This window comes from Anneissia japonica, unplaced genomic scaffold (assembly GCF_011630105.1).
Source record: "Anneissia japonica isolate Jap-2015-1 unplaced genomic scaffold, ASM1163010v1 scaffold550_len331619_cov169, whole genome shotgun sequence".
In the NCBI taxonomy this organism is placed as follows: domain Eukaryota; kingdom Metazoa; phylum Echinodermata; class Crinoidea; order Comatulida; family Comatulidae; genus Anneissia; species Anneissia japonica.
Window position 1 is genome coordinate 7,064 of NW_022731233.1, and position 24,063 is coordinate 31,126.

At 35.9% G+C, this 24,063-nt stretch overlaps 1 protein-coding gene across 7 annotated transcripts in view; it reads right to left on the bottom strand.

Annotated features, from left to right (window-relative positions):
• Nucleotides 1-5,192: 5,192 nt before the first annotated feature.
• The window catches only part of LOC117115281 (nuclear pore complex protein Nup214-like), a 48,372-nt gene continuing 29,501 nt past the window's right edge, over nt 5,193-24,063 (bottom strand). For 5 of the 7 annotated variants that reach the window (XM_033259002.1, XM_033259001.1, XM_033259000.1 and 2 more), the window contains exons 10-31: nt 23,807-23,994; nt 22,207-22,344; nt 20,798-21,730; nt 20,307-20,638; nt 19,964-20,113; nt 19,565-19,830; nt 19,027-19,200; nt 18,433-18,584; nt 17,939-18,139; nt 17,069-17,375; nt 16,887-16,986; nt 15,665-16,784; nt 15,393-15,542; nt 14,617-15,282; nt 14,122-14,298; nt 11,953-12,048; nt 10,990-11,049; nt 10,314-10,376; nt 9,723-9,873; nt 8,923-9,065; nt 8,712-8,808; nt 5,193-8,435 (exon numbers count right to left, since the gene is read on the bottom strand). In XM_033259002.1, coding sequence (XP_033114893.1) covers nt 8,411-8,435; nt 8,712-8,808; nt 8,923-9,065; nt 9,723-9,873; nt 10,314-10,376; nt 10,990-11,049; nt 11,953-12,048; nt 14,122-14,298; nt 14,617-15,282; nt 15,393-15,542; nt 15,665-16,784; nt 16,887-16,986; nt 17,069-17,375; nt 17,939-18,139; nt 18,433-18,584; nt 19,027-19,200; nt 19,565-19,830; nt 19,964-20,113; nt 20,307-20,638; nt 20,798-21,730; nt 22,207-22,344; nt 23,807-23,994 — 5,689 coding nt within the window. In that variant the 3' untranslated portion in view covers nt 5,193-8,410. The remainder of the gene's footprint in view (nt 8,436-8,711; nt 8,809-8,922; nt 9,066-9,722; nt 9,874-10,313; nt 10,377-10,989; nt 11,050-11,952; nt 12,049-14,121; nt 14,299-14,616; nt 15,283-15,392; nt 15,543-15,664; nt 16,785-16,886; nt 16,987-17,068; nt 17,376-17,938; nt 18,140-18,432; nt 18,585-19,026; nt 19,201-19,564; nt 19,831-19,963; nt 20,114-20,306; nt 20,639-20,797; nt 21,731-22,206; nt 22,345-23,806; nt 23,995-24,063) is intronic. The other 2 variants (XM_033259004.1, XM_033259005.1) reach the window with 2 other exon arrangements.

Here is a 24,063-nt window from a genome sequence, read left to right on the forward strand (position 1 = left end):
TCATGATCAAGATTATGAATGGTAATTGTAAGCCACATTAGAAGTAGTATAATACTTACTCCAAGTATCGAAATGCACACCATTGTGTTTATCGTGTCGATACTATCTTATCTGAGATTAATCAGTGGACTTTTCGGTTATTAGAAGTAGTATTACATCAATATCTAATATTTTGTGGACCTTACAGGGAAGATATTCCATGCATTTTCTGTCTAAAAATAGAACTTCTAAACTATTTTAAAGTACAAAAATGCAGTAAACACCACACAAGAAGTTCCATAACAATTGATATACCTCAACCTGCAGGCAGTACGTAACCCAAAAACAATCCAATGTGTAGAGCTCACCTTCATCATTAGTTAGGAAACCCCTTGTTTTAAAGGCTGACACCGATTATCTGTAAAAAGTAATATTATGACTGAGCATAAGCTGTACAAAAGCAGTAAATAAAGGTTTTTTTCCGAAATGTCAGTTTGGATGCGATCGACAGCGTTAAATTAAAAAATCGCTTTGGCCCTCCAAACCAATTTTTATGCCCACACCTGGTAAAGAAGTTCAGAATGCATCTCAGAATTACAAACAAAAAACTTGAAAAGTGGGGGACGCAATACAGATATGTACACTTGCTTCTTTCTGTTAACAATAATTTGTTTGCATAAACATATATTTAGAGTTACAAAATAAGGAGATGCTACAGGAAAATTAACGTGAATTCTGGTTATTAAATATTGATATGAATTACGAGTACTATGATAAGGAACTGAGCAAGGCATGACCTGTACTTGTGAGGACAGAAGCAGTGTAGTAAAGGAGGGTGAAGCAGTGAGGAGAGGGATATGATATTGAGATAAGCAAAAATAGGGAATATTAATGACTAGCATACACACACTGAAAAATCCACTAAACATTCTACATTCTACACACTAACATTTACAAGTACTTGCCAGAAAATACTGTAAAAGTAACATAATACAAATCTAAAGTGACATTTGAAAAAGAAACCTACACTGTTGTATTCTGACTCATCGCCTGTTCAACGAAAAAAGAAGCAAAGATTTTGAGACTCCCCAGACAGAACTACATGAGTGAAACATCTGCAAACATGCAGTAGTTTATATACAAAACATTCAACAAAGCCACTTCACATCAATAGTGGTTTTGAATAGCTGTGTTAAGATGATTGCCTTTCAATCCTAGGGTCCTTGGTTCAATTCTTGTCACAGCATTTCATTTTTTCACGACTAAAAACAACTCCACTCCCTAGCCCTCAATAAGAGACTTGGTTTATAAAGCATTGTCCCATCCTGTATGTGGTGAGTGTACTTGCTGTTGGATAAGAAGGAAATTTAAAAAAAATATCTGAACTCCAAATCACTTTGCTAGGATACAAGGATATTCTTTACTTTATCATAGCTCTCTGTAACCATACTTATAATTAATCAAATATAAATTACTTTTTTGGCACCATCATTTTATGAATATAATTCCAGATCATGAGCATAAGTTAACAAATGTTTTAAATTTTTTTTTAAATAAATCAAAGAACCAAACAGAAATTATGTAGCACTGTCATTTTAAGTTCATAAGCCTACATCATATTGTTTGTACAGTTTAAAAATCTATGGTTTGCTGTTTTTGTACAGCTCCATCAGCTGATGAATACTATCGTAACAAATACAAAGAAAGAAATGCATGGGTTATATCACAAGGATTTATGAAAAAATAAGGCAACATGTAATGACAGCAGTACATTAAATTATACTATGTTGTATTGTTTTGTATATATAGAATGATTCATTAATGATGTCATTGATAATTATCATTGATGATGTAATTGTGAGTGAAACAGCCTGTCAAAGCCAGCTTCATTGGTTCGATCCTGGCAAATCCAAGCATTTCACTCAAAACTAAAATCCTTTAAATCTTTATGAGACACCTGATGACAGTAGTACCAAGTTGTAAAAGTCAAATTCTTGGAAATTTTGTTGCGCATGACAGGCAGAGGTTTGTGACGCATACTAGCTAAAATGCATGTACAAGGACACGCGGGTACAAATTTATTGCCTTGTTCAATATTTAAAAAAAACAGGCTTGGGCAGGTTTAGGTCACTGTTAATACGATATTGCTGTCTAAAATGTCAATAAATCTTATTTAATGCATAAGAATGGGAAAATTTAGCTTAGTATAAGCTCTAATTGTGAAAATCTGTTAAAAATCCTGAAGAAACACAAGTGAAATTCAAATTCTGGGAGAAAATGTGGAGTTTACAGGAGACCAGGAGATGAACCAAAATTGCTGGAGACTCCAGGGCAATCCAGGAGACTGGGAAGCCCTGAGATGACATCATCAGTGTGTATACAGTACATTTTAGCGGTCAATGTATGCAATATAAACAAGAATACAAAAAACATCTACATGTATTGTCTATTTCATTGGTAAGTTCTTTGTTGGGAATCAACTAAATTATTATCAATTATCTCGATTCAATTAAACTATCAACCTATCTAATGCCAATTTTAACTGCTTCTCGATGCAAATATCCAAAAATTATTATGGGTGCGGTAAAAATATGAGCACAAGTGATTTAGTTATCTGTTCATGTCAATTTAACAATGCTTGACGCTAAGCAAAGCAAAACAGGAAATACTAGCAGTGTACTGGGCCTCCTCATTTATCATTTTAAATATCAAACAGAAAACACTTCACAGGCCTAGGCTCAGTAAATACTAATTCAATTACTGGTGCTTCGCTTCACTCCGGCAGTAACCCCTTCAGGCCAGGCTACTTGCCTTTTCAGCATTTCCCGTGAATGATAAGCTATGTTACTCTTCCTTTAAAGCGGGTTCTAGCTCACGCCATTTCTCATAGTCATAAGGCTACACAGAAAACTCTCTAAATATAAAGGATATGTCTCAGGCACAACCAATCATAGAATGGTGTTACAAGGATGTTTACATTATAACAATAACAGGCATGAATTGATGTAAATACAATATATAATGAGAATACCTCTTTAATTTATTGAGATACATTTTCACTTCTTTCAAATCAGTTTCATCAAGTCATGCGTATGTTAATGAAATTACGGGTACTTGGATAGTTTTGACATGAAGTACAGGAAAGGCAACAGTGAGTGGGCACAATAACCGAAAGAGTTATTAGTATATTTCAAATGTAAGATAATATTTTATGCATTCACAAAAAGATGCAACATATTTTTTCCAGACCACTGATTAACATCTGTTTAACAACAGATTTCTCAGATTAAATAAAACAAACATTGTTACAAGCAAAACAGGTTGTACAAAATACTGTCTTTCAAGAGAAGTTTGGAAATCTCAAATAAGCACTGCACTGAAGCCACCTAAATTTCTTCAAGCGCTGCTATTCATTTACAGTACTTGTACATACCTACTCATACATATTGTACAACCACACTCATATTGGATTGGATTTATTCGGTGTAAACACCAAGGATAGCCCACGAAAGTCTAGAAGACTTATTTCCAGTGGGGTCCTTCTGGTGGTGATTGGGCAGAACACCGGGAGACAATCCCCTACTCTTTTCTGAAGAGTGTACTGCGTTATTTAACGTGCACATGGGCCATAATGCACACGGGACCAACGGCTTAAACATCTCATCCGAAAGACGGTGCGCTATTGTAACTTGTATTTCAGCCCTCTAGATAAACACAAGGAGAGGCAGCAATGGGAATTGAACCGGGGACCTAGAGATCTCCACGTTTCAGCGCACACACAGTGGCTACCACCAGATAGCCGTCTGAGCTAGCTGCTCTCTCGGTTGCTCTCCTTTTAATTATATACATATTCAGCATCCACATGAGTATGCATACATGTATAATTATCTACTGATGAATATTTATATTAGAATAATCGCTTCATTTCAATTTTGTCATGAGTTAGGTTTTTTAATTCCACTTTCAAATTCAACATGTTTCATGACAGATATTAGCCATGCATTTTGAAATCACTTTAATCAGCTGAGTTTTGTTTACAAAAAATCACGTACTGTCTCTAGCTGCTGTCTGCTCAGCAACCAATCTGGCAATTCAACACACATTTAACTGCCAAAAAACTTTCTTTGTGGGATCTCATTGGTCAGTTGAACCTAAAGACATTAAAGCTTAATTAATGTTAGTCATTGATTTTGATTATATCATCTAAGATCTGAATATATCATTGGGAATAAAAGTTATAAACGTGAACAAATGATTACATTAAATATCTCTGCATCTATCAAATCTACCAAATAGTATCCAGTAAAATAAGAAACAAAAAATGGATGCCTGCACTTGAACATATCTCCATTATCAATCTGAAATCTGAGTACAGTATATGAACAAACTACTTGTAGAAACACTCAAAATTGTTATGAATCAATCATTTGTGTGTAAATTTATTTATTTTATTTATTTATTTATTTAACATGATTACAATTTTGTCTTGAACTGAGAGAAAAAGATTAATATTTATTTTAGATTTGATGTACTGCATACCACAGTATTTCCAAAGTTGTGGAAAGTTTTCTTCATTGTAATCTCGCACTCCTGCGAGAAAGAGACATTTTCCTGGTAACAGCTCCTGCAAATTGATGATGTTTGCATGTTTTTAATACTGTACTTGCATTATGTATTGTCGAGTGCTCTATTGCTGACTAACTGTTAATGTCCTTACTGAATTTTAAATAGTTTTGTGAATAATGTATTACAAAATCAATACGAAAAATTATGATAATTTCATCTCTGTATGGATCAAAAAGTGGGTAAATTGTAATATAATTCATAATATTTGTATTATATTTAATACATCACTGTATTTGTAAAGGTAAAATTTGCTTTGGAAATATTATTAATCTTTATTGAAAAAATTCATCTGGCTTCAATATGTTAAATATTGGTTGTTTATTTCTTTTTAGATGATCCATTTAATATTTATACAAAATATTAATAAAAATGTAGTCACACAACGTTTCGCTGTAATTACATCACAGTTCACTTGAGAATGATGATAGAGTATCAGCGAAACATTGTGCGAGTACATTTTTCTTAATATTTTTTATAAATATTAATTGGATCATCAAAAAAGAAATAAACAACCCAATAACTATATTAATCTTTGTTATCAATCAATTAACATATTTTATGACACAAAAGAAATTCCAGAAAAAGTATACAGTTCAAAACCTTTTATTCAAGCATAATCTTAATATAGGCCAGTGTCTACAAAATATTAGCATTTAGCACTAAAAAAATGGTAAACATAACACAGATTCTGAATAAGCGGTGCATCTAGGACACAATGGGAACAAGCTTCTGAAAATAGCTAAATATATCCAAATTTTAAGAATGCTGTAGCCCTCTTGTACGTCACCAACAGTATATGCATCCTTCTTGGTTTCAAGTACTGTCCCTTTCTCTATAAGGGTCCTCCCCTGGATCAACCCTTGTGAAGCAAAAATGCGTACAATTAATTCAAAATGTATATATAAGCCAAACTGATGGTATTCACATACATGCTCTAGTATTTACTTAAATATTTTCAGCTTCTATATTAGCATCAGAAACCGCATGATTAGAGATTACAAATGTTTCATGAGAAAGTTTACTGGGATAGCTAGAACAAGAAGCAGCTTTAACTTCTCAAAACATCTTTTTATTTAAGCACAGGCTATTATTCAAAGAACAGTAATAGTATACCACATAATGTATAATATTAGGCACCTAATTGGTCAAAAATTCAGGTATAATTATATTAATTTTAACAATTGCAACCATAATTGCAGATTTTAAATACCACCAGAATGCCAAAACAAAACATTATGCCTTGAAAGAAGAGTCTAATCCCGGCTGAATTACAAGAGAGTTACAAAGATCTTGTGTATAAAGCAGACAGTGAGAATTTAAGGATCTAAACTTAATGAACTAAAGCACAGCCCGACAGCAATTTTGTTGCAGTTAATTACAACCCTATGTGTGCGGCCTGTCTACCACCTTTGGATAGAAAACCCCTTGCATGAAAGCAGTGCATGAAGGTTTCTTTTTGGAAATGTCAAAATTTGGGTGTGGCCTTCACTTTGGCCCTCCAACCTCAATTGTATTCCCATTCCTGATCTAAAAGTAAACTATTTCAATATACAGCAAAGGCATTTTTGGGTTATGGTTAAAACTATAGTCTCAAATTGTCTATACACTAGCAGCCATACCATTCCACATAATGGAATCAGTGTTAAAGCATAGGAAGAGGAAATGAACAAGGCCCAATGATAATGTGTGAAATAAATGACGAGGTAAGGCAGTTAAGTATGATTGTTCAAATTTGAGGTCAACCTCATTCTAGCATTATCTATTATATTTGTGAATTTTAGGTTTTGGAATTCACATAATTCTTTGTTAGCTAGTGCAGAAATTGCAGTGTATTTCACTTAAATCATCTTGAAAACCTGACTATTTGCAGCCAGTACCTTTTGTAGCATTTGCAACATCTTGACAATGTTCCAAAGTTCAATTCAGAAGTGATTTAAAGAAGTTCACTGGTGTTTCAAGCAGAATTATTTAAACTCAAGGATATGTCTTACAGCAACAACACTCTGATGAAGCAATGCATTTTCCAATACTAAGTGTCACTCACTGTGTCTTTCTACAATTTTGTCACAACTATATATCAAGTGATATCGGTCTCCGAATGAGTCTATTATTTCAAGTACTGTCACTTTCTCTATAAGGGTCCTCCCCTGGATCAACCCTTGTGAAGCAAAAATGCGTACAATTAATTCAAAATGTATATACTGTATAAGCCAAACCGACGGTGTTCACATACATGCTCTAGTATTTACTTAAATATTTTCAGTATCTATATTAGTATCAGAAACTGCATGATTAGAGATATCAAATGTTTCATGAGAAAGTTTACTGGGATAGCTAGAACAAGAAGCAGCTTAAACTTCTCAAAACCTCTTTTTATTTAAGCACAGGCTATTATTCAAAGAACAGTAATTGTATACCACATATTTAAACTTGGGAATTCCCCTTCATGGCTATTCTAAACAACAGAGATGCGGTGTTGTCTGGGCCTGCTGAGACAAGCTAAAACCATGTGCTCTGCACTGGGCGAGCTAATAAAGTGCTCATATGCAAAATTATGCCTACCCAGCTTAGTACACTTCTTGTAGAAAATTTCATCAGACAAGTTTTTCACATGATAAGTAAGGTAAGTAGAAAAGAACTTATTTTGAGCACTACCAGTAGTTGTTCATCTTGTTCAGTCCATGTGGTTTTAGATTATAACAGCGTGTTAATTAGACACAATCAATGCTGCTGTTGAATGCAAATACTTTGGATATAGTTTGTTTATTTTTATATTATTGAAATAGTAAACAGACAGAAACTAAACAATCTTTTTTGACATTATGGTGGCCCTGAAAAGGCCAGTTTGTTTTAAGTATTTAGGTGTTTTTGATGACGTCATCGTCCGTACGAGGAATACTGTAAGTAGAACAAGGTTCTACTGTACTTTATATTTTCAGAAATAACATAAATAGAAAAGTGGTTATGATAGTGAACAATAAAAACTCTTTGATTGTAAACAAATATCTAATTGTGAATTTTTTATTGTTTTGTTTTCATTAGATTAAGATTTAGAAAAACAATTTCCAGTCTACGTAATTAATTTTTGTATCATGCAACTTCAATAACAATATCACCAATGTAAACTTCTACTTATTTTTGTCATATTTTAAAATTTAAAGCCGGCAATCACTTTATAACTGTGTCGTACGACTGTCGACCGACAAATCGAACTCCACTGCCTGTTAACGCTAGATGACGCAACGGTGTCTGCGGATTATCGGCAGTCTAAACGGATCGTCATTAAAAACAATCCGTTTGTTAGCGCGTCATGGCATGGCATTCTCGTCGGGCACAGTCAGTTCCTAGCTTAATAGATTACAAATTTGAAGTCCCACCCCTGTGACCTGATGCCATTCCTCAACTGAAAGTGCACAGATACATGTCATTAAGAAAACAAATGAAATGAATTGTTAGTCAAAAATTCAAATGAATTTAAAACAGGTTATAGGCAAACATGATGATTGGTTTGAATGGTTTGAAAGGCTTGCCTTGATTGGTGTGGGTTTTCAGAAACACAGCCCTGATTGGTGGATTTTGGCAGACTGGTAGCTTTGAAAGTCTTGCTATGATTGCCGACTTTGAACAGCTGGTAATGACCAGTGGCTTCAAAATGATTGCTCTGCTAATCTTATTAAAAACTTGGCCTGATGGGTAACTTAAAAAAAGAAACTAGTCCTGCTGGTGACTATTTAATATTTGTCCTAACTAGCTTGTTCCAATGCTTCCACAACCAGTGTATGTTTCAAGTGAAGATCAAAGCACTCTATCTCCAGCCAGTAAATGAAGGTCTGCAAAGAGAAAAATAATCTGTACTTAAAACATAAAACTCTGGTAACACTATCAAAATTTCTTTGACAAAAAACTGCTATATGTCTATATATGGTCATGATGTGATGTCATCATGACCATATTTAGGAATTTCACATGTTTTTGTCAAATAAACTTTAAAAGTCTAGACATGGCTTAAAGTATAGCATATAATTTGCTAAGAAATAATATATTTTCACCTTTTTATAATACCAGTTTGAAATAATGTTGTTTTGTATTGTAACTGTACTACTTACGATTTTGTAGGTGTGTTGTTTCCAAAAGGACCGCTACTGTTAGAAAATGCTTGTCCGCCTGCACCACCAAATGGACTAGAAGCAGCTCCAAATGTATCTTAGGATGCAAGAATAAATTTTGGATGTAAAACAATAAACAAAATTAAAAGTATAGAATAGCAGTCTCAGCATTTGACAGATGAAAATGTTTATTTAGAAATAAGGCACATACTTGCACCACCAAAAACTGAGCCTTGATTTTGCTGACCAAAACCAGTGCCAAAAGCAGAAGGTTGTTCACTGCCCATAGATGCAAAGCCTGCACTTCCTTGGTTCGCAATGTTTCCAAATCCAGGTGTGTCATTGTGCGCAAATCTAAAAGTTCCAAAGTTAAAAAGTATATTTATTTATCTAAAAGAACAAGTAGTATTCTTAGACTAGTACCATGAATAATTATATTGATTTGTCAAATAACGAGTACATCTATCCAGGCTTTTTATAATCTTATGTTTTAAGCGTGTTGAATATATATGGTAGAACATCCAATTTGGGCTACCCCTATTAAGGGGACACATTTGGTTGGAAATTTTGAGAGAAAATATATCTTTTAACATTACAGGAAACTTCTATTAAGGGGACACCTCTATGCGGACAACTTAATGGGTTCTACTTAAAGCCGGGCATTCACTGCGTCCGACGGTCGTCTCTATTTTATGAAGAAAGCAACGCGCCGAGGCGCGTGCAACAGAGTGTTTTTAACGGCGATCCGTTCACACTAGCACCGACAATAAGTAAACGACGTCGCGTTATCTAGCGCTCACAGAGAGCGGAGTTGGATTCATTGGCAACAGTCGTACAACGCAGTGACTAACCGGCTTTAGTTTTTTAGAAACATTACAGCAATTTACATAGTGATTTTCAGAGACTTTCTTGCATCAGTGTTATTAAAAAAATTATATATATATTTTTTTTAAAATAAATGTAATTGTTAAGAATGGTAGTTGTTAAGTTCATTTAAACAATACAACTTACGCACTAAATCCTGCACCGGTTGAGGTACTCCCTCCAAATGATCCTAATGGGCTTGAAAATGTAGGGGTACTTCCGAACCCAGTGCCACCAAAGCTTTGGCTAGCACCAAACATAGGGGGGCTTCCAAACCCACCAGCAGGGTTACTTGCAGCTGAATGGATCAAAGAAGAATATTTAATGAATTATGACCATCTGTTCCAAAGTTGTTAACATCATTACCATCACTATTAATGTTTCATCAACACTAACAAAAATATTATGAGCATAAACTCTTCACATTAATTATCATCATTATCAAGATTCATCATTATCAACAATTTCATCAACATAATTATTACAGCAGTAGCAGTAGTAGAGGTGATGGTAGTACTGTATATTCTACATAGGTTATTGGAGCAACAGCAGTGGGTCTTAATATTGTAATATTATCCACCACAACAACTTTCTTACTAATCCATTGGCTTAATGTACAGATATAATAATATATAAATTGTGGCTACTTTTCATCATCGATGATGCCAATATTTGGTCTCCTGCTACATACAGTAGATACTGAAACAAAAAATACTGTAGTCCATTCAATACACTCACCTGTTGTCTTTCCAAATCCAAACCCACCAGAATTACTACTGAATGGCCCTGGTGTACTGAATGCTGGAGATAGAAAAGTTTATCAACATAAATGAATGAAATCACAATTCAGTAATAGGATGAAGGTACAATGCAGCCTCGTAGTATGGGAGGGGGAGGGGGAGTGGTGGTTAACGGAGTTACAACGAAGCACCCAAAAACTGGAGAAGGTCCACATTTTATAAAACGAAAAACTGATATTCGTAGATATATTTAAAATGTTCTCCAGAGTATCGGAGACCATACAAGCCAAAGGGTCCACTTTCCACTGAAACGAACCTCCCACAAATTAAGTCACGCTATGGGCCTGCAATGCTGCAGATAGAAGAATAGTATATCAATATAAATGAAGATGAAATGTTGGAAGAAATGAATGAAATGTCAATGGTAATGATGGTGAAAAAACTGATTATGATAACAATGATGTAATGATGTTGAAAGGATGATACCAATAATGACAACAACGATAATATGGAATATATGACTTAGTCATGTTTTGAAGGAATGATGTTGATTATGAAAACAACCACATTGATGATGATAAAAATGATGACGTTGATGATGAGTACTATGTGACTTGATATAGATGATCTTCATTATCACAACAGAATCAGTGCGTGTTAAGTTTAAAGAATACCTCCTGCTTCATCAGTGCCCCCAAACTTTTTCTGGGTTTGACCTCCAAACAAAGATGGACCTTGAAATTAAAAAAAAAAAACCACAAAATTAAAATAAAAGATTAGAAGTGGGACTATACAGAAGGACCATATCTGGAGCAGCATTTGGTGGAATAACTAATAATTGAAAAGGAGGTTTTGAAAGTTTTTGTTAGCCATGATCTACTCAGTTTATTCAAAGACTTATTTCTGGACATATATACCAAGTATCCTAATCTGTAGCTGTCAAGTTAAGCTTGGCACATGTGACCAGGAATAAGCCTTTGAATAAACTGAATGTGCCGTATATTAATAAAGTAACAATATGCTACAATGAGGTGTAACTTTACACTGGCCAAATCATACTGCTGTTCCCACTAGAGTTTAAACAAGCAGTGTGGCTAAATAATACAACATGCAAACCTTCAAACAATATTTTAACATGCTTTTTCAGGTTAGAGGTTTGGAGAGAATTCACTCTGCTCTCGGGCTATTAATCCATTATTTTATTTTGACATGCCGCTAACCTGTCTTTTTGTACTTCATTATTTTATCTATTTAATTTATTGTACTAAGATGTGTCAAATATTTTCTTTACGTCTCTAATTTACAATAACTAAAAAAAGAAATACTATTCACCACTCGCAATTGGGTCTCAAAATGTGTGACTATAGAGGGGGGATTCAGATGCGGAGAAGTCAAAATTTGAAGAATTTGGGCACATATGCTACATTGTTTTATTAGCACACAGATGGGAAGTACGATTATTTTTCTTGAGCACAATATACTTGGTTAAACTTTAAACACGGTGTGTTCGCAGACATTTCTCCCATCAAAGTGATGAGGTACATGTTTTAGACCAAGTTTATGCTTCACATAGTTTTATAATTAAATATGAAATTTAAAAAAAAACATAAAGATTTAAATAACAGTATTGAAATTACCTCCAAATGCGGGTGTGGTAGCAGTTTTTGTGACTCCAAATGGGTTTACTTTTGCTGCTTCTGGATTTGGCTTACCACCAAGACCTGAGAACATGCCTGTAAGTAGAATATATTATTAAATACAACATGCTTTGAACTTCAATTCACTACTTTACTAAAATATAATCATGTTGCATCTGTTTTACTACAATACCGGGCTGAAAAGAGTGTGCGATTGCACGACTGGCGGTTGGAAGCAACATGAATGTCCCAGAGGCATTTTGGCAAAAAAATTCAAATATTAAGATACAAACATATCTCAATATTAATTACAGTAGGTAACATTGTGGATTAAATTTTTTATTCATGTGTAAATTTTGAATATGGTTCACAAATACCCATGTGCAGGTAAGTAGTTGAGAATATTGTACCGTGTCACAAGTAGAATTTACCAATGAAATGTTGTTATTACCCAATTAATATTTATTAGGTTAAGTTCAGTTCAGTTCAGCGTGCCTTAGCCCTGAAGAGAGCCATAGGCGTTTCTCTGTAAAGCCAATCAGTATAATCAACTTATACATCATGAGAAACTAAAGGCTAGTTAGTCAAAGTGTTGCCACTCCCTATCAACGTCCACAGTTTTTGGAGGTGGACCTAGCCTTTGGCAATTCAAGACCTCTTTGCAAGGCAGCAAGTACCCTCCCCCATATCCAAGGGCCCACTTGGTTTTATGGCGCCAATAATCCCGCCAGTCACAGAGAGGTTTATACAGTCTCTTGTCTGCATTTTGTTAGTTGGGAATGACTAACCCCAAAGACAACCTGCCTCCTCTGCCTGAATGTAGTTTAACGTCATACGTAGGACAAATTTATTAGGTACCGTATAGTAAACATGACAGAGAGTACAGCAAAAAAAAAAAATGAAATATAAAAAAAGCCAAAAAAATTAATTAAAAAGTTTATAACAGACTGACTATGTCAGCTCATTTTACATCCACATGTCAATCTGTTAATTATCACCTTAGAAACATATCACACATCCGAAAATGTATCGATGAACCTACTTGTTACCATGTGATCAGGCCTCTTATCGTCTCACGACTTATTTATGCTAATTCACCTTTATACAGTTCATCAGCTAAAGATATCCGACGTCTACTCTCACTTCAGAACAGGGCTGCCAAAATCATCTTCATCATGTCACACCTCTTTTCCAACAACTCCATTGGCTTACCGTTTCTGACTGTCTCAAATTCCAAGTTCTTCTCATTACCTATAAATTTCTACATGCCTTAGCTCCATCTTATCTCTAAGACCTTGTTTCTATTTATCAGCCTAATCATTGTCTTCGTTCTTCTTCCAATCAGTTTATACTTAAAGTGCCAAAGACAAATCTGGTCAATTTTTCTTCTCACAAGGCTTTTTATGCCGCTGCACCATCCCTATTGAACGAACTACCTAGTGAAGTTTGTCATTCTCCAAACTTGAAACAGTTGAAAACTGCTCTCACAACTCACTTTGTCAATTATCTCTTCTCTAATAGCGCTGCAAGACCATCTAAGAGCACTTTATAAATATTATTATTATTATTATAATTTATAATTTAAAGTACTGTATGTGGTAAGTTGATAACCATGGGAAGTATAAATAAGAAACCATTTAAATTACATTTCAAATAATTTTCTGTGTACCTACAGTACCATTGTTAAAAATGGACAGCAGGTAATTTGTCCTCCATGTCTCTTTACTATCACTAATATGTATTGTTAATGCTATGTACTGTAAATGAAATATTATGATTGGTCAGGAAGTATTTTCTTATTAATCTGAATCTGATATTTATATGGCATGACTGATGTTAAACAACTATTTTTGTGTATGATTGATTATATACTGTACTATGTTTTAATACTTATACAATCCTGTTTAATGTTAAGCCTGTTTTTTATCAATGACATCTCTGCTACAAGCATCTCCTTTTAATAATATAGCAGCATCTTAGCAATGACAATCTAAATAAAACTAATACTATTATAAAACTACATTAAATGAAAATAAATAACACAATTAGGATACTAAAAAAAATATCATAACAACAGGTGCTAACATTTTTCTAATTGATGTTTTGTTGATAAAAATGGCCCACTGCATAAAAAGTTTAAAAATAAAGTTAATAAATACAAAATATTACCTCCTCCTCCTCCTCCACCAATGCCACTGCCAAATATTTCACTAGCACCACCACCACTGCCGCCACCACTTGGAGCTTGTTGAGCTGAGCCAAACAAACACTTCTGACCAAATACTGAAGATTGTGCATTGCTCTGTCCAAAAGTATGGCCACTAGCATTATCTGTACTATTAAAAGCTGCACAGAATAAAAAAAATTTCAACATTTTTAAGACAGTCAAATGTATAAAATTGGTTATTTTCAGCATTTTCGATCTTTACATTTTAAACCACTAAAATACCAAAGCTGCGATCAGACTGGCTCTTCCTCTCGATCCTGTCAGGGGTTCTTGGCGAAGTACCCCATACTTCAGTTTGTCCATTTCTGCATAGCCATGTACCATCTCCCCTAATGGCCGGGCACATCGGGAAAAAAATATAAAAGGTAAAATGCAGGGAACCCCAAACTGTATGTCTAATGATAATAGACAAAAAAGTATTCATAATGTGATCTAACCTGAACCTGATGAAAATGAAAATCCTGTTTGAACTGGGTTGCCAGTTCCACAGTCATCTGTGGCACCTGCACCAGATCCAAACATCAATCCAGAAGTTGACACTTGTTTAGATTCTTCAGGTTTCTTTCCAAAAAGAGCACTGGAACCAAATGAGCTTCCTGCACCTGTTCCAGCTTCATCATTTCCTCCAGTCTTGCTTCCAAACATTGTGGAACCAAATGCAGTTGAAGTTGATCCAAAGATGGATCCGGAATTTGTGCTAGTTGGTGCTGCTGCAGCTGGTGTCTGTCCAAAAAAAGAAAAACCTGTAGATGCAGAAGTTGATGCAACACTAGTTGTGGCAGAACCGATGGTATTACTGGATGCTGCTGCAGCTGGTGTCTGTCCAAAACTAAAACCTGTAGATGCAGAAGTTGATGCAACACTAGTCGTGGCAGAACCGATGGTATTACTGGATGGGTTAGTAAACGAGAATCCACTATTTCCCGAATTTGTTTGAGTGAAATTGAAGATTGTGGTTGAAGATGTTGAAGTGGCAGAGCTTGTAGCAGGTTCATCATCAGATGCCAGTAAGCCCATGAGATTTTTATTGCTTGATGAAGTTACAGTAGCTGATGTTGGAGTAGCAAGCAAACTCTGAGAAGGAGTTGGAGTTGGTTCACTTCCTATAATAAAAAAAATCTTAAGCAAATTTAAATTTATAAAAGTTGTTTCTAAAAAGTACATCAAAAATACAAGTACACTTTATATCTTAATTTATAATATAATACTGTACCTGATGTTTTTGTTGCTGCAGAAGTTACATGAGCTTCTGAACCAATACTGAGTGCTTTACTGGGGTTGGTTGAAAGCGCGACTTCTGGTTTAACTGACGCTTCTGATGAACTAGCATTTGAGTTTTGGTCTTGGTCATTCACTTCAGCTACTAAAACAACAAAGATGCTTTAAAATTAAATACATTTCTAGACAGCCTGTCATTACTGCTGCAAACAAAAATAATTTTTGCTTAAAGATACAAACAAAAACAAAAATATATATATTTCTAACCTTGACTTGGGCTGCTCTCTTGATGTGGGAAATGTAGTTCTTGACCTTTAACAGTTACAGGCATAGCTGATCCACCAGTGGTGATGTCTAAATTACCAACAGCTGCAGCTGTCTTCCCAGTTGAAGGTAATGCTACTTTTAACAGTTCCTCAGAAGAGGGGCTTGATGACGAAGTTACTGGTTTTGATTTTAGTATAGCTGAAACAGAGAAAGATGATCCAGAGTTGTCTGGTGTTCCTGTGCTGGTGGGGCTTGGTTTATTGAAACTGAAACCAAGAGTTGAAGTATTAGAAGAACTAGGTAGATTTCCTCCAAAGCTAAAAGCAGTTGACACTGTTGAAGTTGAAGTTGTAGAGGTATTCACTGCTGAACTAGAAATTGCACTACCAGTGGAAAATAAGAAGCCTGTAGAAGTCCCAGTGGTTGCAGGAGTAACAGATGCTGTTGTAGAGGGTGCAACTGAAGGAAAAACCATTTTCTCGGAAGGTTTAGAAAGGCTGAAACCTGTTGTTGATGATTGAGATACAGCCTTCTCTTCAGAAGCAGGCTTCATGACAAGACCTTGATTAGATTTCACAGATCCTGATGTTGTAGTAACTGCACCACTGATGACAGACCCTCCGAAACCAAAACCACTGTGTGAAGTAGGTGCTACTCCAATGCTTGGAGTAGAGGCTCCACCAAAATTGAACCCACTGGGTTTACTATTGAAGCTGAAGCCAGTAGTAGATGATGCTCCAGTAGCAGTGACCGAGTTGAAGCCAAAGCTTGGTTGTGTCAATGATCCAGAAGATGCAGCTGGCAGGCTAGAACTAGAACTTGTAGTTGTTCCTGTTCTTATACCAAATCCAGAAAAGCCTGATAAAGTGGTTGACATTGTCATTGGTTTGAGAGGCTGTGAGGCTGCTGTAGTTTTTCCTGATGATGCTTGGCCTCCAGCTGATGATGTCAAACTAAACGCAGATGCATCTGGTTTGATGGTGAATGCTTTAGCGGAGGAAGCAATTGGTGCAGAAATGTTGGGAGGAGGTCCTACTGAGACGACACTAGTTGGTTGTGGCTTTGCTAGGTTTTCAAGAGATTTTGGCAAAGTGGTTGGTGAAAGCTGAGCAGCTGGACTCTAAAATTAAATATGAAGAAAAATATTTTATTCCCCACAATGTATTTTTAAATCAGTCATAAAAAATATGCTTATAAATTGGTAGTATAAAATTTTACAAACCTTCGGACCACGAGTAAACTGCTGTGTGGTTTTACCACTTGCCATGGCCATTTCAGCAATGACATCATTTAAAACCTTGGCAGTGCCAGCATTTACAGAACTGCAAGAGAATAAGAAAATGAGCACAAAATAATAATATATCTAATATAAGTTGTACAATTTAAACATTAAGAGTACTGTACCTTCCAACTGGAGCAAACGTTACTGGTGGTGGCATTGATTCCTTCATACTATCCAGTTTCCCGATGTTTACAACTGGTGGAAGGTCCTTTTGAGCGGGTGTTGTCTGACTGACCAATACAGCTGCTGCCATCTGCTGACTGTTCAAACGATTCACTGCTGCCACTCCTGCAGCCTGGCTTGGTGTCAGCTTACCTTTGGTGGATGCACCCCATTCAACAGTCACCTTGCCAGAAGTGGTCTTGATGGCTGGTGATGTAGGTTGTGGTGGTGATTTTGTTTTAGGTTTGACTGCTTCCTCCACAGGACCTACATCACATAGATAAAATTAATATCTAATATAGATGTCTTTAAATTTTATTTGTACATGACGAAATTCTTCCCCTTAGAAGAAACGGTCACTGGTGGGTTGGATGATTGATTGCTAATTGCCTGCATGCTGCCTAAACAGCCTTCACAATGAGTAAACAAGACCTTTGTAGTAGGAGAAAATCGGACACGGTTCAGCCAGTACTGCTCCAATCATGGTCAAATTTCAGAAAGCATACACAATTTCTGAATCTAATGTTATTATTTAAAATTGTGACAGGGGGTTGGATGATCGATTACCCGAGTAGGACGGGTAGCAGGACCGAATTCACTAAGGGCTGATTTTCGGCATGTAATTATGCCATCAATAAATACACAGTTATACACAGAAGTATGAAAAACAGCATTATAGCTCTAGCCTGTTAATTAAGATGCTAGATTTTCAATCTATTTGTCCTGGGCTCTTGTTGATGAGGCCATATATTGTTTAAAATAATCATTATTATGTACATACACAGTACCATATTGTCATCAATAACCATTATTATACAGTAATACATTACCTAAAGTGCCACTTGCAGCATGTACATCTGGTTTGGGTTCAACCTCTACCTTGGCAGCTGCGAATGGTTGGGGTTGTCTAGCTCTGACGTTATCTGCGACTTCCAGCTCTTTGGCGAGGTTTTGTGGCCTAACAGAAACGTTCTCATTGTCTTGGTAATCAGGGTAATTATTAGAAAACTTGTACATTTGTGTCAGGTTACCTGAAAAAGAGGTATCAAACAGTTGGCATGTCTAACCTGTTCCATAAAAGAAAACTTGCAATCTCAGAGTAGTGATTATTTTGGTACACAACATGAAATGAAAATGTTTAATCTAAATCAATCTGTTATTAACAAATGAGAATAATTCTTGGTATTTGTGGAGCAAATAGTTTTAAAATGTGATCAATTTCTTGCTGGAGCCAGACAATATAATTTAAGCCCTATTGAGAATTTAAACCTGATAAACTATAAGAATAGAAAGTACTAAGATGTTACACCACCAAAATACTTACTCTTTTTTGCTGATCTTATGGGTGTGGTACTCCTTTGTGACAAAAGATCTTTCAATTGTGACCTTTTCTTGGCTGATATGGGTGTATACATCATCGCATCACTTACTCTGGCTTTGCTCATTGATTTTGTAACTGTTGACATCTCAACATCCCTGTTAAAAACCATTATTATAATAATTTAAATAAATATTATTAACAAAGTAAAAAAACACTCTCCATTGAAAGGACCTTTTACAGTCATATCAATGTCTCATACTTTCTAAATATATTTGAAGAACATGGGCTCGTTGTGTGTACGCTCATTGTGTGTGCGCCCATGCCTTTTAGTACGCAGGAACATTTGACAATATACTTTGTAATTTATTTAGTGGTCAATATTTAACAGAATTCTTCTTCATTATCTCTTCCTTTAACTGCAAACACATTTGCTGGTTACTCTGATTTTTGCAATATCCAATGAAAACAAAAGCTTTTATGACTAACTCACAACTGTCATTTTTTTGTGCTTACTATGTAGTCTGAGACTAAAGCAGGCCTATAAAGTGTATGGCAACTAAAAACAAATGAAATGGGGCTTATAGGCATTGAACTTACTGTATGCCTCTGCTAGAGGGTGTCTTGGGGCTTGGCCAGGCACTGATATCATAGCACTGGGCCTCTAAAAGCTGCTGTTTAACCACCTTCAACTGTTCTTTTAAGTTATTGATGATGTTGTGGTGGTTGCTTAGGGTTTGATATATAGCATCCAAGGTGGGTGGTTTCATGACCCTATGGTGCAAGAACAAGAAGTGAAATGACATATGATCGGATAACAGTAACAATTCTTGTCTATTTAAAAAAAAAAACCATTATTGTATGCCTTGGCAGATATAAAAACAATAACAATATCAATAAACCAAATTAACAATACAAATATCAATAACAACAATGTCTCAGCCACAATTCAAATTGAATGGGCTAGAGTCATATTTCAACTCATTATAATATTATTTCCATTGCACAAATAAAAACATTCACTATTTGTTAAATAACTCCTTGTCATTTGATTGGTAGATTTTACATCACGTGATTTTGGGTATTTGTATTACACAATAAAGCAAAACCTACAATAAAAGTCAATTTAATATCTGACCTTTTCTTTTGACCCCTTGAGAAATTTTGCTCCTCCCAGGCAGCATCCAGACATGCATTCACATCCTTCAAGACTACGTCAAGATTATGTTGCTTGCTGCGTATCTCCCGCAGCTTCTTCATTGTGGCCGGATCAAGGGAGCGTGCCTTCAAGAAGTACACGTAACGCGGGTCGTTTTTCCTCTGCTCACGAACTTTAGCTTCCTCGATCAATGAGAACGCATTTAGTGTATCACTTTTAAGATGGTGGATGTCTTCATTAATCGACTGAAAGAATTTATAATATGCATTCTTTTATCTAAATTCAAACTTACATAGGAACACTAATATCCAAGTTATATTTTGTACAGTAGTTGTTGTCATGCTGTGTAACACAAACATCGTATGAGTCTCAAGTTACCTTGGTTACTTCAACACTTTCTTGTCTGAATTCAGTAAGCTTATTAATGGATTCCCGTAACTTTTTCTTCTCATTCTCTGTTCCAATCTCATAGTTTGATGCCATGGAACGTTGCCTATGAGCTTTTAACTCTCGGTTGAATAATTCCATCTACATATAAAAGTAACATTTGTTGTTAATTGTAGGATAAACTTAAATATTCTTTTTCAATCGATACCCATCAACTGTTTTAATAAATCTTATATTTCAATCAACATTCCACCAAACAAGGCATCAATTCATATAGAATGAAGAAATCACTAAGGTATATTATTGTTTTCAAAAAACATAAATTTCACATTACTTCCTCGTAAAACCTGGCCGAGAAGGCAGTCTGCAGTTTGTCTGGCTCTGGTGCTGTTTTAGTTGGTGGCGCAGTCACTGCACTGTCATTATTCTTTATGTCGCCAGCCAGGCCTGCACTTGGTTTAATAACTTGTGGGTCAGTTACAATAGAAGCTGTGGGTTGTACTCTGTCTTGGGTTTTGGTGGATGGCACCGCTGCAGAAGGTCTGATAATGTCGACTGTTGGTGAAGGTTTTGGCTGCGAGCCAAACAACTGAGTATTGCTTGGTGCGGTTCCAGAAAGTGGTTGCGTAACCAATATAGAAGCTCCAGGAGCAGTCACAACTTCCCCTAAACAAAAAAGTTTAATTTCTCAAGTGTTCATAATTTAAGAAATGAAGATAGTACTATCTTCATTTCACTTTTCGATTTCACTTTATTGTCATAAAACAAGCTTTGTATAACTATTTTTCAGATATATAAATGAAAATAACAATGTACTCTACTTACCCGAAGCTCCAAATTTTGGAAGCTGGCTTCCTGTAGCTTTCATTCCTTGGCTTGCTTGCTGAGTAGGCAAATTAATTCCAGTAGATCCAGAACTTGTGGTAGATGTAAGGGAAAATCCAGAAGGTTTTGTGGCTGGTTGTGAGAAAGCGGACACTGACTGAGCCTGGGTTTGTGGCTTTGGCAGTTCAGTTGGTACTTTAGGTGTGGAGAAAGAGAAAGTAGTAGAGGAACCTAAGGAGAAAGCTGATTGGCTAGCTGTTGGTAGTTGAACAGCAGCTACGGGTGCCTGATTGGTCACTCCTGGTGTAGACACCTTCTGCACTTGATTACCTGATGGTGTAAATGCAGTTTTAGACTGGCTGGTTTGCGGAGTGGAGCTACTGAAGGTATTAGAACTAGAGAATGAGAAGCCCTGACTGCTGCTTGTTGAAACCTGTCCAAAAGATAGGGTTGATTCTGTAGACTTTGGCACGAAAGAGATCCCACTACTGCTAGTAGACACAATAGAGATCCCACTACTGCTAGTTGTTGTAGTGGCTGGAGATTGTCCAAAAGGTATTGTTGGTGTTGTCGCAGATGTAAATGAGAAACTAGTATTGTTAGGTGCTTGACTTGGTGCAAAAGAGAATCCACTACCAGTACCTGTTGTTGTCTTTGTAGCAAATGAAAACCCAGTAGTGCTTGAAGTAGCAGCAGGTGTTGAGAAAGAGAAGCTGCCCAAAGAAACTGCAGCTGAACCTGAAGACACCACTGGTGTAATGCTTGAGCTAGGCTTTGTGAATGAGAAGGCTGATGAGCTTGATGCACCACCTTGTAGGCGTACACTGGCCTGTCCAGCTGCATTGCCACGTCCAGTGACAACTGTAACTGATGTTGGCTGTGGAGCTGATAGACCAGGCATAATTGGAACAACAGCATCACCACCACCAGAATCTTTGGATAAACAAAAGAAATAAATATGATAAACACAAGTAATTTCTGTAATTTCCAGAAAATAATTAATATAATTTGAAATAGTCTGTGTAATACATGTATATCAGACAAAAAATAAATCATAATAAAATCACAACCGATTTCAAGCTGACCCTATAGTCTAGGCCTAACTGTTTTATGAAAAAAACTTGATACAAACATGTTCCTGCAATTTTAAATATAGGCTTGTACAAAAAATGGTAAATTTATTGGCTAAAAAGGATTAAACTTTTCAAGAGTTCTTATTTATGTATGTAATTTGTTTATCTACTCAAATTATACTCAAATAAATGCTGTACCGAAGCCTCCATAAATTAAGTAAGCACTTTCTAGATTATTTAAGGTAATCACAATTAATACTGATAGATATATTTATAAAAACAGCCTGCTAATGTATACATCATGGCATATAAATCTCACAGAATAGGAAGGCTTACCTATTGGCTGTCTCTCTCCAGCGGGCAGGGCTTCAGGGGGCGATGTTATCACTTGACATTCTGCTTCGTATATCATGTAGAAGGGACATAGTTTACCCTCAGTTGACAGTACAATTACAATCGGGGTTGGTTTGCCACCTAAATAAAGAGAGAATCTTATTATTGAAGGAGGACAACATTTAATAGAAAAATATGACTCACCTGTCAACTTTGACGCAGGAGTGTTTCATTAAAGTTACATTAAATCATGTTGAATTTTGTTATATACTTTTAAACCCATTTATAGGTTATCAGGCACATATTAGGTAGTTTTCGCCGCATGACGTTAACCTTAACGTTAACAGATGACATAATTTATTCACCTTGCGTTGCGGAGTATGTTAATTTCAGGATCTTACGTGCTTGACGAACGAACTATAAACTGTAGGCCCAGTGTATACAATGGCTCGTGTGCACTATAAAGAACCCAGTACATCCTTCGAGGCGAGTAGGGGGATACCCCGGTGTACTGGAACAGACAGCCCCTGTGGTGGACGATGAGAGTTGCTGGTACCGGTTACCGGGTAGCACTGACACGAAGGGACCCTTAGGGGCGAAGAAAGTCATTGATCGAGTTCCTAGCCCACATTTCAAGCATCCTGAGCATCTTACATTAGATGGATTTGTGCGCTATATAAAACTACACTATTAATATTATTATTATTATTATTATTATTATTGTCTATGGAAAGCCTAATAAAATGTTACTAGCCATAAACGTGAATTCTCCAAAAATCTATTGCTGGTATATTAAAATTTCTGGTACACATTACCATGCTAAACATTGAATATATAAAAACTGACATACAGTAGTATATAACAATAAAAAAAATCAGTGCTGCATAAATACTACACATTACAGTGTGTACCCTAGAGTAATTCTATTGTTCATATATCAATACACTGCAAAAACTGTCACCATTTGTGTTGTGGTATTTAATTACTCTCATATGTTGTTCTTATATTTCATTTAATTACAGTCTGTGTTCTGTAAATGAGGGTAAACATATTTTTTTAATGTAATGTGTACATGATTTGAATTTTGGGTTTTAATCACTCCCCTATGCTGTTTAATGACTGTTAAAGTAAATCTACTGTCAGTATTCTGTTGAGCACAACTATACAAGACAACATCCAAACTTTGTATTTTTCATTGGAATCAGATTGGAAATAATAAAACCGAGAAGATACATGTTAGCCAGACATTTTTTTATGGAAAATGTTGATTGAAGTCCAAGTATGTGATGTTGATTGAACTGGTATTTTCCATGTGTAGGGACTACTGAAGCAGTGGCAGCAGCAAAAGGTCAGGGGCAACTTCCTCCTGTTGGGAACAAGCATGGGCCAACTACGTGGCTTTCGATAAAAGTCGTGATTGAGAATGCTCAACATTTGTAGTCTAAAAGCACAATTTTGCGGCGAACCTAACAGTCACATTTCCCTCCCATGAACTCCACTAAGGATTTCATCCTATGGGCTGACCAAGGCTCTAGACATCCTCTTGGTTCAGACCCCATCGGACACCGAACCTCTGTAAAATTATTAAGAGTAGGATACTCACCTGCTAATTCTGATGTGGTATCCAATGCCATTCCCAAGGGAAACGTGTCATCACTATCGGCATTCAGCGGTAACGTCAACCGTGCATCATCATTTACACTCCAAATCTCCCATTGGTTTGGGTTGTTTGGTTGCTTACCCATAAGCCCCATCTCAGGTCCATTGCTCTGCATTGCCAACAATATTCCCCTGTATCAAAAACAACACAGGATAAGTGATATTGTGAACAAACCTAATGTAATATAAGCAATTATTGTA